Here is a 17,460-nt window from a genome sequence, read left to right on the forward strand (position 1 = left end):
ATGCAAGGTTTCTCATTTCTGTACAGTGTTTAACTATGCAAGTGAAAAGGGTTTCTATCTTCATGATTGAGTTAAGATTTTTGAATTTTGAGCACTGCCTGTTCTGGTTATTACATTTCTATTCCATAGTTGTGTCTGTTGGTCTGACCAGAAGATCAAATCAGTTACTTCAACAGAGGGAATTTTAGGAGCCAGGTATAAAGTTGTTAACAAGGTAGATAAGAAGGCAACTCTAAGATATCAGAGTTAATTGCAAAAGCAGCCACCACTCCTAGGATCGGGGGTTACAAAGGGAAGAGGTGGTAATTATTAAAGGATAAGTCCTGTGGAGCTGACCTTTGAGAAAGAAGACATTGCTCTTCTAGTGCTGGTGTGTCTGATCTCAATGGAGAGAACCAGATCTCTGGGGATAGGGAACTGGTGGACAGGTGCTGGTTTGTCTTGGGCACACAAATGAGGTCAGTTCTGTGAAGGTTAAAAAACTGCAAACTCGATTCTGTTAACTCCTTTAAGAAGGTACTGCAGATGCTAGGATGAAGAAGCGAGTCTGGGATGACAATCACAGGAACAGCAAACAGGAAAGTCAAGTGATACAGATAAGAAGAAGCAAATCTCTTTCCTTCAACTCTGAAATCTCCTCCAACCCTTTCTGTTGGCAAAGGCTAACTGTGGTTTTCAGAGCCTGAACCCTAACATCACAAGGCAGAGGTTGAACTTGGGAGTTGATAGAATCTAAATACATTTTGACTTTCAAAGTCAGGGGGAAAACTTAGCTAACCTAGCGTATGGTCTTAGGTATAATAAACATACGAAGTTCAATCATGTCATTGAAAAGGACTTCCATCATAACGTGCCGAGTAAGAATTTAAATTTTTGCTACTATGTCTTAAATTTATCATAATATCAATTTATTAAATTTCTTTCTCATACTTGTGAACACTAATCTTTTGCTTTTTAACTTGTTTTAAAAATCAAAGGTAATCACAACAAATGAAAGCACAAAACCTTGATGGTTTTATTACAGAAAACAAGTTTTCTAAAACCTTAAAGGTAAACTGAAGTCTAAATATGCCACTTACTATTGCTGAGAATCCCTCAGTGGTTTCCAGTTGCCTGTCATATGCAGTACAAACTCCTCAGCCTCCTCATAGTGATCATAACCTACTTCTCTAGTGTTATCTCCCACTACCTTCATCTGTTTTACCTAAACTCCAGCTAGGCTGGACTGCTCTCTGTCCTTTACCATGCATTGAACTTACTTGCCTCAACGCTTTTGTTCAGGTTAATTCTTTTGGGTGCTTCTCTTTTCCCATATGCTCCCCATGTAACTCTCAAAATCCTACCCCTCCTTCAAAGCCCTCTGCAATTTATGGGCCTCAATAAAGTTTGTCCTGATCTAAACAGCTAAATGTGTTCAAAGATTATGGTATCATAAAATACTTTCCAGAAAAGGTTTTAATCAATTTATAGTTCCACCAGCAGTATATTATGTGTGCCTGTTTCACCGTGACTTCACTAACCCTGGTTAGTATTGTTTTTAATATTTGCTTAATGAGTCTCCTACGATAAATGGTTTGTCACCCTACCATCTAAAAACAGCTGTCTTGTGTCTTCTCTCCTCCCGTCTCCTCTACCAATTTATTTTTAACTGGATTCTTTCTTTCTTTTTTCAATTTTTATATTATTTTGGAGTATAGTTGATTTACAGTGTTCTGTTACTTTCAGGTGTACAGCAAAGTTATTCAGTTATACATATACATAATTCTTTTTCAGATTCTTTTCATAACTGGGTTCTTTCTTCACAGGGGAAGACATAGGTTCTCCCTCTCAACCTGCTCTGTGATCTCCCATTAAAATAAAGCAGAGTGCCTACCCTTAAGCCTTATCCTCTTCTCCACCCTTTTCCCCTCTATTCACTCACACAAATTTCTCAAAAGAGTATTATACATGTGTCTGCATTTCTCTCCTTATTAAAAACATGTATAGGAGTGAATTTTTATTCACTCATTCAGGAAATATGTAGATTACCTAGTTCATGCCTGGCAGTGTGCTAGTGAAAAGCAAGCAAGCAGAGATAAAAACCACTTGTGCATTCTCTGCCCTCATGGAACATTCAGAGCAGAAAGCAGGTGATATAAAATAATATAAAGCATGATTGTGATAAGACTTAAGAATGAAGGCTATTTTTTAGATTGAAGAGCTTATACTGCCTATAATGGTGAGTCAGGGACAACATCCATGAACCAGTAATTGAACTGAGGTCTGAAGATATGGTGGGAATTAATAGGCAAAAGGAATTTGCCTGTACCCCAGAACTGTTGTCGCCAAGTTCATGCTGTTAGGTTCATGGGTACTGGTTGTGTATCTACTTGACCCCTAAGCAGTGTTTGATAGTGTTATTTCTCCTCCATTGAATCTTGCTACTTATATGATTACAATTCCTTACATGAACCCATTCACTCTCGTTGCTTTAAATGTCTTCTAGTGTGTCAAGGGTACCCAAGCTTATATCTCTGGACATGACTTGCAAAGTTCAACTTAGTATGCAAAATGAAATCCTTGGCAATTCCATGTACATATTTTTTCCCAGTAACCCTAGGATCATTCTTGACCTCTTCCTCTACCTTGCCACTGTCCCCTTAACATTGCTAATTAATTGTTCTGTGTGTGCTGAGCACTACAGTGAGTGCTCATATGTTTTTCCCTCTTTCTGGAAGACTTCATTTGCTTAAGGAGCAGTATATTGTTGCTTCAAGACTAAATCAACTGTTTTAGACTGTTCCTTTGATTTTTATTTATTGTACTGTTTAGAGACTATGACCTGCATTATTTCTACTTTGAAATTCATCATAATTTTTTAGTGGCGTATGATAACTTACTTGATCAGTTTTTTTTTAAAGTGTGCCAGGGGTGTGTTAACATTTTTCTCTACAATATTTTTTCCCCATCAGCCTAATATGGTGTTATTGTTTAAGTTTTAAGTCTCTTTCTCAGTATGTGTTAAAGCAGTAGAGAGGGTCTATTGCTGTTCTTCCTGGACTGTATCTTTCTTCCATATTAACATACCGGTTTAGCACTTTTCTATACTTTAATATTGATATTTTTACTTCTGTGACATTCACTTGGCATACCTCTATCCATCATTTGATTTTCAACTTTCCTTTGTCCTTTTGTTTTAGTTGTGACTCTTATAAATAATACATAGCCAGTTTTTCTGTTACTTATATCCAGAGTCCTTCAGTAGGCAGATTTTTATATATTGTCAATCTTATTTTTTAAATTTATGTCAATGATTAAATAAGCATTTTATTGACACAAATAATTCTTAACCTGAAAATATAATTATCATAAAGGAGGAAATAAATTTCTCATCCCAGCACTTGAAAATAATCAGTTTTAAACATTTTGTTATATGTCCTTTATTTATATATAGAAGAGGGAAGGATGAAGAAGAAGATAGAGGAGGAAGGGGGAACAAATTTCTGCATCAACTGTCTTCAACATTATTGTTAATTTAATTGTTTTGTAAATTGATAGCTTCTGCTGCAGAGCAGGGAAAAACAAGTATTCTTTCTTTTAGTACCAAGCACAATGCCTGATATATAAACGTTCAGTAAATGTTAAAAGAGAGAAAGAAATGATCTTTTCCATTTTTCTTTTTTCTCTCTACAGATTTCTATAGAGAATGATTACCTGGGTCCCCGAAGAATTGAAAGTCTACAAAAAGAAGATGCTGATTGGCAGCGGAAAGCTCATATGGCTGTGCTGTCCATTCAAGATCTTACTGTCAAATATTTTGAAATAACAGCTAAAGCTCAAAAAGGTGAATTTCCCAGTAGAATTATTTTTGTTAGATATTTTCAAAATGGATGGAGGTATTTTCAAAAATGAGTGGTTTAAGTATTTTATGTTCGAAATAGTTACATAGAAAAGAATTAAAGACCACTCATAATCCTAGCAGTTAAAGAAGACCACTATTAACAAGTTAAGGTATATCCTTTCAGTCTTTTCTAGGCATATGTGTTTGCATATAGCCCACCTTTAAAAAAATTAAAAGTGATGGGTATTAGTATAGCATAATTCAATTCTGACAATAATCGTTCACAGTTACAGACATCATAGCTTAAAGGCCCAGTCACCAGCAAGACTCCCTGCCCTTCAGACACTACTTGCAAATTTGGGGTGTCCTTAGGCCATCTGTACGTCTAACCAACTGCCTACAAATTTGGGGTTCCTACAGCCCTTTTAGGTTCAAAAATTCACTACAGTGACTCGCAGAACTCAGGAAAACACATACTTACCATTACAATTTATAAAGGTTACAAATCAAGCCAAATGAAGAGATATATCTGGCAAGGTCTGTCTGGCAAGGTCCATTCCTTCCAACTCCCTTCCATAGGAGGCCACAGAAATCATTCCACCACTCCCTGAGAAGCAGTTTAAATTATTCATTATTTTAATAATCTCTCTATTTGTATACGTGGCATTAAAGTAGTTATTCAGGTTATTCTTTCAGCAAATCCACGTTTCCTTAAAAGTTTCACTCGAAGCAATTGTGCTGAATGAGAATACTTTCCTTGATTCCTCAGCATCATTTGGCATTGTCATTTAAAAAAAACAAAACAAAAACAGTTTAATAGATGAAAAGTAGTACCATGTTTTTAAAATTTGCATTTCTTTGGTTATTACTGAGTGTTCATCTTTTTTGTTTTCATGTAATAATTGGTATTTGCATATCCTTCCTTTTTTCCCAGTTACTGTCTTCTGCCTATTTTTCTATTGGGCTGTTTTCCCTCTATGGATATATATAAGATCTCCTTATATTCTCTATATATTAGAAGAGGAGTAAAATAGGCCTTTATTTCCTTCCTTATGCAAAGCCAGGTGTAGCCCAATTTTACTGCTTAGCTTTTAAAAACATCTTAAATGGGCCCTTTTCTGACAGGTATATGTATGTTAGAACATTAAGGTTTTTAAAACAAATTTAACATGATTCCTTGTAATCACCAGGACTGTTGCCTTCAGAGCTTTTTTACATATAATGATCACCATAGGGTGTTATTACATGGTTGTTATCCTGTTAATGTTATCAGTCATCTTAGCAAGAATCTTTATTCTTGCCAGCAGAGGGAGAGAAGAATCTGTTTTAGAGGTGTTCCAATATTGTTCTAGGGGTATTCCGAGCATTCTGTATTCATAATTTTCTACATTATCTTCATATTCCTGAGCTGTTGGAAAATAACTCCAGGTGAAGTGAGCGGCAATTAGGCAGAAGAATACATTCTATCTAAAGATGTTGGAAGACAAAGTATTGACTAATTCTTGTGGTAGGTAACAACCTGAGACTGAATTAGGACAGGGAACTGCTCCACAGGCACAGTCCTTAAGTGGGAAGCAAGAGATAAGGCTCCGGACTATTTTTGATTATGCAGAATGTTTGACTATATGCTGTGATTACAAGTTCAGATAAAAATGAAAGAAGCAGCAGACTAGGTATTTAAGCAACTTGGGTACTAATATAACTCTCCTTTTATAGGTGTGTAACCTTGGTCTTAAGTCACCAGCTTTCACCTATCTATGTTGAAGGTGTTGATAATGCATACCATGCCTATTCTATAGGATTGCTGGGGAGATAAATAGAACACTTGGAAAAAGCACTTTGAAATTAACACAACATTGTATAAATATGAGTGATTGTGGTCGCGTGTGCATGAGGGAGAGAAGAAACAAAACAGACCATGTATTTGATTAATATTGCCATGTGAAGTGAGAGAAACATTTAAACATCTATTATTCTCTCATTTAATTTCCACAAGTCTTCCAGGGAGGTACTGTATTTCCTTATGTTTATCATTCAAGGGAATTTAGCCCCAAAACAGTTAAGTTTCAGAAGAAAGTTACATGTTGATGGGTAGAAGTGGGAATTTAACTCCAAGCTGTCTAACTCCAAACCCCCTGCTGTTATTTTTTCCCCTACAGTGCACTACTGTATTGATCTTATGGTTGCATAAATATTATCATACATTTTTAAAAGATAGAGATTTAAAATGGCAGAATCATTTGATATGTAAGCAACAGAAGTAGTTATTATTTGTTAGAAACCCTAAAATAAAGGATCAGATCAATATTCAAATATGTTAGCATTTAAAGGCCAAAGAAAAACCAGAGAAACCAAAAGAACTATATTGAGAGGAGATTCTGAGTAAGCAGATTGCTCATTTGTCATAAGAACTCAACAGATTTTTATGACTAAATCAAGAAATGGTAACGTTCTTGAATGGAGGTAACTACCCAGGAGCAGGTTCCAAGTTGGTTGCATTTAGGCATTGGGACTAAGGGTAAAGGGAGAGCTGAGCATGAGAAACTGCTCTTTTCCACTATCAGCCTCTCTGTACAGTTTTAATTTTCAAGTATGTACTTGTATTATTGTAAAAAAATTAAAATTGAGGCAAATGTTACTGAGATACTTCTTGCAAAGAGGGTTATGATATAGTAGCATTACAGAAGTATTAGTCACTTAGCTCTGAACATATTAAACTACTAGAGAATGTACACTGATCTAAAGACTACATTACATACTGCATAATCAGATTGCCTGACTCTTTTATGATAGTTAAAGTATGTCTGACCTATTAGGCATAAGGGTCATAAGGATGGTTGGGTTCATTTGTATAAGGACCCAAGATGAGCCAGCACCATGCTATTATCAGTGATAAACTTCTTTAACTGGAAGATACTAGGTGTTTGATTGTCAAGAAATGTTTCTTGAATGAGGCCTCTATTGTGGCAAACTAAAAAGTTCTTCCTTTTTTTGTGTGGTGGCAAGGAGAAGTTGGGTGTCTTCCTTGGGGCTTAGTTAGTTAAGCCCAGCACTAACTGATTCTGCTCCAGCACTAACCTTAGCAGAATCAGCTCCATGCTAATGTCTAGGATTTATTTCATCCTACGTCATATCGTTAAAATACTTTTGGAGAACTCAAAAGTACATGAATTTAAATAATTTTAAAATACCCTGTAATAGGTATGGTTCTGATTTCAACTAACATACCTAGGAAAAAGTATAAACCGTCACAGAATAAAGATTTATAGAAACTTAGAAATTTAATAACACTGGACAATGTGAAAAGAGTATTTTTTTAAGCAAGTTTTAAAATTAACCTGAAAACTCAGTTTCATCTTCAGAAAGTTATTTCTGAGAATGATTTTTTAAAATTCTTATTGGAGACATTAGAGAGAATCTAAGATACGGTTGAATTATATTTTAGAGCTGTTATAGGTAATTTATCATGAGGGTAAGATTTGTGTGTTTATCTTTGAGTGTGTGACCAGTGGAATCTAAGACTTTCAATTCTTTAGTATCAAGTTGTTTCATGTCTTAATGTCTCAATGTCTTTTTAAAAATTATCAATAGCTGTGTATGATCGAATGCGAGCAGATCAGAAGAAATTTGGTAAAGCATCATGGGCAGCAGCTGCTGAACGTATGGAAAAACTCCAGTATGCAGTTTCTAAGGAGACTCTGCAGATGATGAGAGCTAAAGAGATCTGTTTGGAACAGAGGAAACATGCACTAAAAGAAGAGGTAACAAAAGCCATGAGAAAAATTTTTTTAAATAAGATGTGCTATTTGACTTTTTTTTTGGTATAGGACTTAAATTTTTCTGACTCTACAGGCAGTTGTTAATTTTGCACTATCTCCATGAGAAGATGATAACTTTCACAATGGGGCCTCTGATAGAAGAGTTAGAGTTATGGCATTTTCACAGCATGCCAGCATGACTGTAGGCAGCAACTGTTAAAAGAAAAAGGAGCACTCATTTCCTATCTCCCCTTCGGTCCTCCCCACACCTAGGCAACTATTTTCTGTCTTTATAGATTTGCTATTCTGGACATTTCATATAAATGGAATCATAAAAGATGTGATTTTTTTAAATGCTTTTTCCCCCACGTAGTATAATGTTTTCAAGGTGCATCCATATTGTAGCATGCATCATTACTTAATTTACTTTTTTTGGCCAAATGATACACCACATTTTATGCATTCATCAGTTGATGAACTTTTGGGTTCTTTCTACTTTTGGAGCTTTACGAATAAAGCTGCTATGAACATCCATGTGCAAGGTTTTCATTTATCTTGGTGTGGAATGCTATTAACCTATTGAGGAACTGTCAGACTGTTTTCCAAAGCAGCTGTACCATTTACATTCCCACTAGCAGTGTACAAAGGATAGAATTTCTCCACATCTTTCTTTACACTATCACTAAACACTGTCTTTTTTATTATAGCCATCCCGGTGGGTGTGAAGTGGTATCTTGTGGCTTTGATTTGCCTTTCTCTGATGGCATTTATGTCCAGTATCTTTCCACGTGCTTATTGGCCACTTACATATCTTCTTTGGAGAAGTGTCTATTCAGGTCATTTGCCCATTAAAAATGTTTTATTTTGTGGGGGAGCTGTGCTGCTAGGCTTGCAGGATCCACTGGACTGCCGGGAAACTCCCTAAAATTGGGTTTTTTAAATCACTGAACTGAAAGAGTTCTTTATATATTCCAGATACAAGTCTTATCAAATATATGATTTGCAAATATTTGCTCCCATTCTGTGGCTTGACCATATTGGCTTCTAAATACATTGAGTATGTATTTGTGAAAGTTGTATATTCTCTAGAGAAGAACAAAATGTCATCACTGCTTTTATTAATACAGCTTTATGTAAAATATATTGTTCGATGAATGTGCATATGCACGTCTAAGTCTTGTTTAAAAACTAGTGTATGAGGTAATCTATAATATTTTAAGGGTACGATCTAGAAAGATCTTTTTGTTAATGGATTTTAAATTATGGATTTAGATTTGTTAATGGATTTATTTTTCCCTTACATTTTCTGATTTGCTACTGTTGTTAAAGGAAAAATTAGAACTTGTTCTGAACTTTTCGACACTACTCAGAATCTCTTCACTGATTTCAGCTCCATCTCCTTCACCTGAGGCATTTCCACTCTAATCTCCTTTTCTAGTTAGCTTTCTCCTTTATGTTACTAGGTATCTGGAATTTTCTTAAGGTCTTGAACTTTAAAACTTGAAATGCTAGCATTTTATTGACTGAAGTAGAGTGCCACTGTCTTCATCAGATTGACTAGCTTTATTCTAACCAGGATGAATTGTAATGACAACATAGGGTGCCTAAAAGAGCTGCTGAGGTAAGATTTATAACTGTGCTATTGCAAGAACATTTCTTACTGGAATTGGTCTCCTATGGTAGAGGAAGGGTGAGGATGAAATGGGCCAGGGAGTCTGGCATGTTTATCTGTGGGGTCATTTTCCCTGGGGTTATCCTTAATAGTACCTTAATAGTCTGTTTTTGAATGTTCTCGATTTGTGTTTGAATTCTTCAGAGGATTTCGTAAAGCTGTCAGTTAGTCATTCTTGCCAGGTTTATGCCCGTTGAGTGATACAATATATGCATTGTGCTTTTTATATATATCTGTGATGATGACTGCACTAGTTTTATTAGCATTAATTTAACATGACCACATGACTCATGAGAAACAGACCAAATGTGATTTATTAAGCCCATCCCAAACAAATCCCTTGCTTTATAGTATAGTACTACTCTGTGGTTTAAATTATGGGGAGACTTTTGTTCTTTAAAAAAAATGTTGATATATCACATCTCCTTAGGTTATTTTAAAAACAAAAATGTCTTCCTGATGTGACAGTGGTATTTGCCATGGTATAATGCTAAACATCAAACAATTTCTAAGGTAACGCTGAAACATTAAATATCACCCAGGCAAGCAGAATTCTATTTGACTTAAAAATTTTTTAACCACACTTAGGAGTAAGTACTATTCCTTTTTAACCGAGTCTTGATTATCGTCATTCTCACCTCTTTTAAGTCACAGACTCTTGTCCCTTTATGAATTTGAAAGCTGGGAACACTGTACTCAGAGAAAAATATACATGTACACACAGCTTTATACACAAATTTAGTAGGTTCTTAAATTATCTGTACATGAGCCTCTGATCCCACTGAACTGCTGGTGTTCAGTTGCTTCATGGATTTATCCTGTCTGATTAGTTAGTATTCATTTCTAATCATAACTTAATTTCTTGTTCTCTTAAACTAGATATGTTCTTATTTTTGTTTTCAATGCAGATGCAGAGTTTGCAGGGCGGTACAGAAGCCATCGCTCAATTGGATCAATTAGAAGCTGATTATTATGATCTGCAACTTCAGTTGTATGAAGTGCAGTTTGAAATCTTAAAGTGTGAAGAGTTATTGTTGACAGCACAACTGGAAAGCATCAAACGACTTATATCGGGTATGATGTGTGTCTAATACATAAGTCCACAAAAATACATTTGAATGAATGAGGGAATTTCCCCATGTATTTGTTTGCATACATAGGGAAAATGTACATGGACACCAGTTTTATTTCTTCTGTTGAGGCTAAGAAAACTTTTAATGTAAAGTCAAACAAGTGGTTTAGTAGATGTAGCAGTGCAACTATGTTATTCCTTCCTACTTACTTTGTAAGTAACTTGCTTTGTTGCTTCAGCCAGAATCTGTATTCTCAAATTTTTTATTTGGGAGACAAGGTTCTTGGCATTTTACATTGAGCACTTAACTATGTGCCAGACACTGGCACACACATTCCCCCTAAGAGGTATATTTCCTAATCACTATTTTACAAAGGGGTAATGGCTTTGCCTGTTATAGAATCAGTGAGTGGATCAGAGCCCTGTTCTGTCTGGCTCCATAGCCCATGCTCTTAACCACTACCCCTTGTTGCTGTTTTGTAACAGAAAAGAGAGATGAAGTGGTATACTATGACACTTATGAAAGTATGGAGGCCATGCTGGAGAAGGAAGAGATGGCAGTGTCTGTGCATTTACAGAGAGAAGAGCTACAGAAACTTCAGCAGAAAGCACGCCAGCTGGAGGCAAGACGTGGACGGGTTTCAGCCAAGAAAGCATACCTCAGAAATAAAAAGGTATAATAGGTTACATATTTATTGAATATAACCTTAATTTTACATCTTGCTTTTATTCATTACTTAATCTTTGACCCATATCCAATAATTCTAACCCAATTTGTCACTAATACACATACCTTTTAAAACTGAGTAAGAGTTATATCTTCTCAATACTTGGGCCATTATATTGACATTTTATGGTTGTCTGAGCATTTCCCTCTTAAACACATTAGAACAGCCAGTGGTGATATGCTGTTTGCCTCAGCCACCCAAAGGTGACTCTGATCATGACTACAGGATTCCATGTAATGCAATTCCCGGCTCCTTTTTATTTTAAGGAGGCCAGAGATGCTCTACAATTAAGTTGACTGGTTCTGACCTCAGTCTTCAAGGAAATTTTTATTTATATATAAAAGTGTGTACCAATTTAATCTATATTCTTCACTCTTCATTCTTATATTAAACTAAATCTGAGGTAGGGAAACTCAGCCCTGTAGATTCTGCCCATTTACACCGCAGCTTCTGATCTGCTGTGACCTATCACAGCACACAGCCAAGGGTCTCTGAATGGTCTTAACACCTGTCCTCCCCTTTCCCTGCCCCCAGACCCCCAAATCCAACGGCTTAGGTGACAGAACTGCAGAGGGAAGGAAGAATGACAAAAGAAGGCTGGAAAGAGAGGAACTTCCAAACACTGTTCTGAGAAGAAAGATCAATCATACTTTACCAAAGATCAGAATGACTCTCTTTGTAACAGCACCCTAATTCCTTGTGGTCTGCATGTCAGCATCCCCAGGATCACAGGCTCTGTGGTTAATCTGGCACCCACAATAGAATTTCATACCCAGGGGTAGTTCTCTGGCTATAAGTAAATCATGCCCTGTTTCTCCTCTTTTTTTTTTTTTTTTTTTTTTTGGGGGTACGCGGGCCTCTCACCGCTGTGGCCTCTCGCCTTGCGGAGCACAGGCTCCGGACGCGCAGGCTCAGTGGCCATGGCTCACGGGCCCAGCCGCTCCGCGGCATGCGGGATCCTCCCAGACCGGAGCACGAACCCATGTCCCCTGCATCGGCAGGCGGACTCTCAACCACTGCGCCACCAGGGAAGCCCCTGTTTCTCCTCTTGAAAGAACAAAGACGGTCTTTGGTTGTGCCATGAGGACTTGAGGTCTATGCTTTGTGATTAAACTTTTCAAGAAGAATAATAGAAATAACATTGTTCTTTATATATGTTATCTTCTTGTATTCTCCCAGTAGCCAAAAAGCATTCTGATACTTGATTTGGTGGCAAACCCAGACCTGAACATTTCTTTGTCCTACTTACTTTGACTATTCATCTGTTTCACTGCAAAAACATCAGTAATACTTATTATGGGGTGTTGCGTCAGATCCTGCTGGAGTTACTGGGCAATAGATGGTGTATGCAACATATCACCTTTCTAAAATTAAAAAAAAAATTAATTTTGAAACACATCTGAGTTCTGTTCTTGATAAGGAATTGTAGACTTGTATCCTCATTTTATAACCAAGGGAACTAAGGCTTCCAATCGTTAAATAAATTACCTAAGGAAAAGCAGCTAGTATGGGTCAAAGTAGGATACTATCCTAGGTCTGTGTGACTTGGAAGCCTGAGCCATTATATCACTATATCATGCCACTTTTCCCCCTTGGAGACTGCCTTGGACAGGTTCAATCTGTGATCAGTACTTGTTAGGCAGTAGAGTCAGCACAGTGTGGGTAAAGATAGGAAGGAGATAAAAGAGCTGCTTTAAAATACAGCTTCCTGGCCTGAAAGGTTATTCATGTATGACTTAACGAGGTTATAAGAGTAATCTTTTGGTATAGCTTTGAGAGTGTTAGAAACTAATGTTTATCTGGAGGACTTCTCCAGAAGGACCCAGAGAAAATGAAGACTTAGCATGGTGCCACTAGGAAGTTGCCAGATGATAGGGTATGTGTAAAGAGCACATATCTCTTAATATTATTTTCATGTAAATCTGTAGCATACTGTTATTATACTTTCTAGTCCTTAAGGTCTCTTTTTAGCTCTGAAGTCTATGATCAGAAGATTCATATTTCATGATATTGTTTAAACCAATCCGGGCAAAATCATGTTCTTTAATTCATCAGGGAGCACTTAAGAAACAGAGTTTCAGTCAAGAGTTATGTGTCCTTTTTTGCTCAGACTAGTTTAAAGAGTACAATAATACTTAGAATCTTCTGGCCACAGTCTTCAGATTTGAAAGAGACTTTCGAGATTATCTAGGTACACCCCCGCTTCCACTCTACCATACCCCATTCCTCCCCTTCCAAAAAAAGGGAGAAATCAGGAATTCTACAGATGTTAAGTAGTTTAATAGAAGAGTCTTTTAAGATCCTAATTATTTGGCTTATGCTGCTTCGATATTCCGGATGAGAAACCAGAGGTGGCTTACTTGATATTTTGCTGTGTAGGTATATGTTAAGATTAAAATTTAATTTATCAAATTGAATTAGATTTTGAGTCTTTCAAGTTTCACTTATATTAAAACACATTTTATGTATTTATAGGAAATTTGTATTGCAAAACACAATGAAAAATTCCAACAGCGCCTTCGGAGTGAAGATGAATACAGAACCCACCACACAGTACAACTAGTAAGTTTGCACTCTGGAAGACTTAGAATAAAACTTCGAATTTTACATATCTCAAAGTGAATAAAATCTGTAGAGAATAAGAAAATGTTATAGCTAGATGTTAGCATTAAGTCACTGTACAGCCATTCCTCAGTGTCCATGGGGAAATTGGTTCCAGGACACCAACTCCCCCAACCTCCCCACCAAAATCTGTGGATGCTCCAGTCCCTTATATAAAATAGCATAGTACTTGCATGTAACTTGTGCACATCCTCCTATATTCTTCATCTCTAGATTACTTATAATACCTTATATAATGTAAATGCTATGTAAGTAGTTGCCAGTAGGCAAATTCTTCGAGTTTTGCTCTTTGGAACCTTCTGTGGTTTTTTTGCCTGCTGAGTATTTTCAATCTGAGGTTGTTTGAATCCAAGGATGTGGAACCACAGGTTCAGAGGCCCAATTGTGTATATACTTCCTTATAGCACAGCTTCCTCTACCAGTGCAGTCCCACACAAGAGTGGTATATTTGTTACAGTCTGAACCAACATTGGCACAACATTACCACCCAAAGTCCACAGTTCATCCTTAGTGTTGTACATTCCATTGGTTTTGCCAAATATATAATGACATGAATCCACCATTATAGTATCATACAGAATATTTTCACTGCCCTAAAAATTCCCTGTGCTCCACCTTTTCATACCCCTCTCCACAAACTCCTGGCAACCACTGATCTTTTGTTTTGCCTTTCCGCCGAACATTTAATTGGAACCATATATGTAGCTGTTTCATATTGGCTTATGTACTTGTAATTTGCTCTTAAGGTTCCTCTTTGTATTTGCATGGCGTGGTAGATTATTCCTTAGCACTGAATAATATTCCATTGTCTGGATATACCACAGTTTATATGTCCATTCACCTGGTGAAGACATCTTGCTTCCAAGTTTTGACACTTATGAATAAAGCTGATAATGTGGGAAGGTTTTTGTGTGCACATTAAGTTTTCAGCTCTTTTGGGTAAATAACAAAGAGCATGATTGCTGGATCTTATAGGAAGAGTATGCTTACCTTGTAGGAAACTGCCAAACTGTCTTCCAAAGTGGCTGTACCATTTTACATTCTCACTAGCAATGAATTTAGAGTTCCTTTTGCTCCACATCCTCCATTTAATGTTGTCAGTGTTTCGGAATTTAGCCATTCTAATAAGTGTGTAGTGGTACCTCATAGTTGTTTTAGTTTGCAGTTCCCTAATGGTGTAGAATATTGGGAATGTTCTCACAAAGCTTATCTACCATCTGTACCTCTTCTTTAGTAAGTGTTAGATATTTTGTTCATTTTTAATTAGGTTACTTTTTTCTTATTGTGGATAATAGCACCTTTCAGATATGTCTGTTGCAAATACTTGCTTCTAATCTGTGGCTTGCCTTTTCATTCTTTGCCATTATCTCGAAGAGCAGTGTTTTTTTGTTTGTTTTAACATTATTTTATTTTTATACAGGTTCTTATAAGTCATCTATTTTATACATATTAGTATATATATGTCAATCCCAATCTCCCAATTCATCCCCCCGCCCCGCGCCGCTTTCCCCCTTGGTGTCCATATGTTTGTTCTCTACACCTGTGTCTCTATTTCTGCCTTGCAAACTGGTTCATCTGTACCATTTTTCTAGATTCCACATATATGCGTTAATATACGATATTTGTTTTTCTCTTTCTCACTTACTGCACTCTGTATGACAGTCTCTAGGTACATCCACATCTCTACAAATGACCCAATTTCGTTCCTTTTTATGGCTAATAGTCCCTTGTATATGTGTACCACAACTTCTTTATCCATTCATCTGTCGATGGGCATTTAGGTTGCTTCCATGACCTGGCTGTTGTAAATAGTGCTGCAATGAATATTGGGGTGCATGTGCTTATTTGAATTATGGTTTTCTCTGGGTATATGCCCAGCATATGCTGGGTCATATGGTAATTCTATTTTTAGTTTTTTAAGGAACCTCCATACTGTTCTCCATAGTGGCTGTATCCATTTACATTCCCACCAGCAGTGCAAGAGGGTTCCCTTTTCTCTACACCCTCTCCAGCATTTGTTGTTTGTAGATTTTCTGATGATGCCCATTCTAACTGGTGTGAGGTGATACCTCATTTTAGTTTTGATTTGCATTTCTCTAATAATTAGTGATGTTGAGCAGCTTTTCATGTGCCTCTTGGCCATCTGTATATCTTCTTTGGAGAAATGTCTATTTAGGTCTTCTGCCCATTTTTTGATTGGGTTTGTTTTTTTAATATTGAGCTGCATGAACTGCTTGTATATTTTGAAGATTAATCCTTTGTCCTTTGATCTGTTTGCAAATACTTTCTCCCATTCTGAGGGTTGTCTTTTCATCTTGTTTGTAGTTTCCTTTGCTGTGCAAAAGCTATTGTTTCATTAGGTCCCATTTGTTTATTTTTGTTTTTATTTCCATTACTCTAGGAGGCGGGTCAAAAAAGATCTTGCTGTGATTTTTGTCAAAGGGTGTTCTTCCTGTGTTTTCCTGTAGGAGTTTTATAGTTTCTGGTCTTATATTTAGATCTTTAATCCATTTTGAGTTTATTTTTGTGTATGGTGTCAGAGAGTGTTCGAATTTCATTCTTTCACATGTAGCTGTCCAGTTTTCCCAGCACCACTTACTGAAGAGGCTGTCTTTTCTGCATTGTATATCCTTGCCTCCTTTGTCATAGATTGGTTGACCACAGGTGTGTGGGTTTATCTCTGGGCTTTCTGTCTTGCTCCATTGATCTATGTTTCTGTTTTTGTGCCAGTACCATATTGTCTTGATTACTGTAGCTTTGTAGTATAGTCTAAAGTCAGGGAGTCTGATTCCTCCAGCTCCGTTTTCTCCCCTCAGGATTGCTTTGGCTATTCTGGGTCTTTTGTGTCTCCATAGATTTTAAGATTTTTTTTGTTCTATTTCTGTAAAAAGTGCCGTTGGTAATTTGATAGGGATTGCACTGAATCTGTAGATTGCTTTGGGTAGTGTAGTCATTTTCACAATATTGATTCTTCCAGTCAACGAACATGATATATCTCTCCATCTGTTTGTGTCATCTTTGATTTCTTTCATCAGCGTCTTATAGTTTCTGGAGTACAGTTCTTTTACCTTCTTAGGTAGGTTTATTCCTAGGTATTTTATTCTTTTTGTTGCAGTGGTGAATGGGATTGTTTCCTTAATTTCTCTTTCTGATCTTTTGTTGTTAGCGTATAGGAATGCAAGAGATTTCGAGAGTGGACATCCTTGTCTCATTCCTGATCTTAGAGGAAATGCTTTCAGTTTTTCACCATTGAGAATGATGTTTGCTCTGGGTTTGTCATATATGGCCTTTATCATGTTGAGGTAGATTCCCTCTATGCCCACTTTCTGGAGAGTTTTTATCGTAAAAGGGTGTTGAGTTTTGTCAAAAGCTTTTTCTGCATCTGTTGAGATGATCAAATGCTTTTAATTGTTCCATTTGTTAATATGGTGTATCACATTGATTGATTTGTGTATATTGGAGAATCCTTGCATCCCTGGGATAAATCCCACTTGATCGTGGTGTATGATCCTTTTAATTTGTTGTTGGATTCTGTTTGCTAGTATTTTGCTGAGGGCTTTTGCATCTATATTCATCAGTGATATTGGTCTGTAATTTTCCTTTTTTGCAGTATCTTTGTCTGGTTTTGGTGTCAGGGTGATGATGGCCTTGTAGAATGAGTTTGGGAGTGTTCCTTCCTCTGCAATTTTTTGGAAGAGTTTGAGAAGGATGCGTGTTAGCTCTTCTCTAAGTATTTGATATAATTCACCTGTGAAGCCATCTGGTCCTGGACTTCTGTTTGTTGGAAG

General features: G+C 36.7%; 1 protein-coding gene across 2 annotated transcripts in view; it reads left to right on the forward strand.

The window, feature by feature from the left end:
- Positions 1–17,460, forward strand: part of JMY (junction mediating and regulatory protein, p53 cofactor) — a 67,512-nt gene that overhangs the window by 37,563 nt on the left and 12,489 nt on the right. For both annotated transcript variants that reach the window (XM_024118168.3, XM_007102959.4), the window contains exons 3-7: positions 3,673–3,823; positions 7,412–7,581; positions 10,159–10,324; positions 10,809–10,996; positions 13,526–13,612. In XM_024118168.3, the coding sequence (XP_023973936.1) occupies positions 3,673–3,823; positions 7,412–7,581; positions 10,159–10,324; positions 10,809–10,996; positions 13,526–13,612 (762 nt within the window). The remainder of the gene's footprint in view (positions 1–3,672; positions 3,824–7,411; positions 7,582–10,158; positions 10,325–10,808; positions 10,997–13,525; positions 13,613–17,460) is intronic.

This window comes from Physeter macrocephalus, chromosome 8 (genome assembly GCF_002837175.3).
Source record: "Physeter macrocephalus isolate SW-GA chromosome 8, ASM283717v5, whole genome shotgun sequence".
Classification (NCBI taxonomy): Eukaryota; Metazoa; Chordata; class Mammalia; order Artiodactyla; family Physeteridae; genus Physeter; species Physeter macrocephalus.